The 1,199-nt window shown below is 35.3% G+C and overlaps 1 protein-coding gene across 1 annotated transcript; it reads left to right on the forward strand.

Moving 5' to 3' along the window:
- Positions 1–353: 353 nt before the first annotated feature.
- On the forward strand, positions 354–984 carry LOC136419131 (uncharacterized; the record flags this gene model as incomplete). The annotated part of the gene is made up of 1 exon (XM_066405299.1): positions 354–984. A coding segment is annotated over exon 1 (631 nt), but the record flags the coding sequence as incomplete, so codon positions are not given.
- Between the last annotated feature and the right edge of the window lie 215 nt (positions 985–1,199).

Here is a 1,199-nt window from a genome sequence, read left to right on the forward strand (position 1 = left end):
ACAAAATCATCCGTCAGATAAATCAAATCTTCCCGAACAAATTAAGAACGAAACGAGCTCTTATAAACGCCTTAGGATCAATCATAAAAACAATAACGGGGAACCTAGACCAAGATGACGCAAAACGTATCGACCAAAACATGGAAATCCTTAAACAAAACCAAAACGATTTAAAATCCGCCATTGACAAGCAAATGACTCTTTTTTCTAAATCAATAATCAATTTCAGAGAAACAATAAGAAATGTATCCCATAACCAAATTATATTGGAGTCACGTATTAGACAAATAATAGATGTCGTCAATCAGATCGAGGTCAAGGAAACAAACCTTTTTGAGTTCTATCGTATCCAAATGATTATCACCCAAATTACCGTCTTTTACCAGAATATTTACGATATACTTTCAAATATCGAAGAGGCAATTACCTTTGCTAAATTAAACACCTTCCATAACACCATAATCGACCCAAGTGAATTCCTAACAGAACTACAGTCAATGAAAGAGCAAATTCCCCTAGGAAAACTACCATTCGAGCCCAACATTGAAAATCTATTAACTATCGAAAACACTTTGGAAATAAAAAGTTTCGCCAAAGATAACTCGATCACGTTCATCATCGAAATTCCATTAGTAGAAAAAGTTAGTTATGATTTATTCCGATTACTTCCCTTGCCCGTAAGACATGGCGAAGTATACAAAGTCATAATACCCCGATCCGAATATCTACTGATAAACGACCAAACATTCGGATACGCGAACGAACCCTGTCGGTACGTATCCCCTAATGAATATCTATGCCCTCAAATACATATAGATAACTTCCACGATTTTTCCCCATGCGAAGTACAACTCCTGCGTTACGAACACAACGCCACACGATGTAAATCAATAACTGTTACCCTGGGGGAAACACAAATACAAAACATAGACGATAATAAGTGGATCCTGGTGACCACCAAAAGTATTGTCGGATTAGAAACATGTAAATCTTCACAAAGTAACATTCTGTTGGATGGAACTTACGCAATAGATTTAGAGTATCGTTGTAATCTTAAAATAAGGAACATAGTTTTAAGAGGCAATAGGAAAACCAACCGGCAATTTCAAATTTTCCCTTTGTTAGACATAAATATTAATCATACATATCAAAAGCCATACCAAAAAATAGAACTGCCTAACTTAAGCAAAATAGATTTA

Source organism: Euwallacea similis, unplaced genomic scaffold, assembly GCF_039881205.1.
Source record: "Euwallacea similis isolate ESF13 unplaced genomic scaffold, ESF131.1 scaffold_98, whole genome shotgun sequence".
Lineage (NCBI taxonomy): Eukaryota > Metazoa > Arthropoda > Insecta > Coleoptera > Curculionidae > Euwallacea > Euwallacea similis.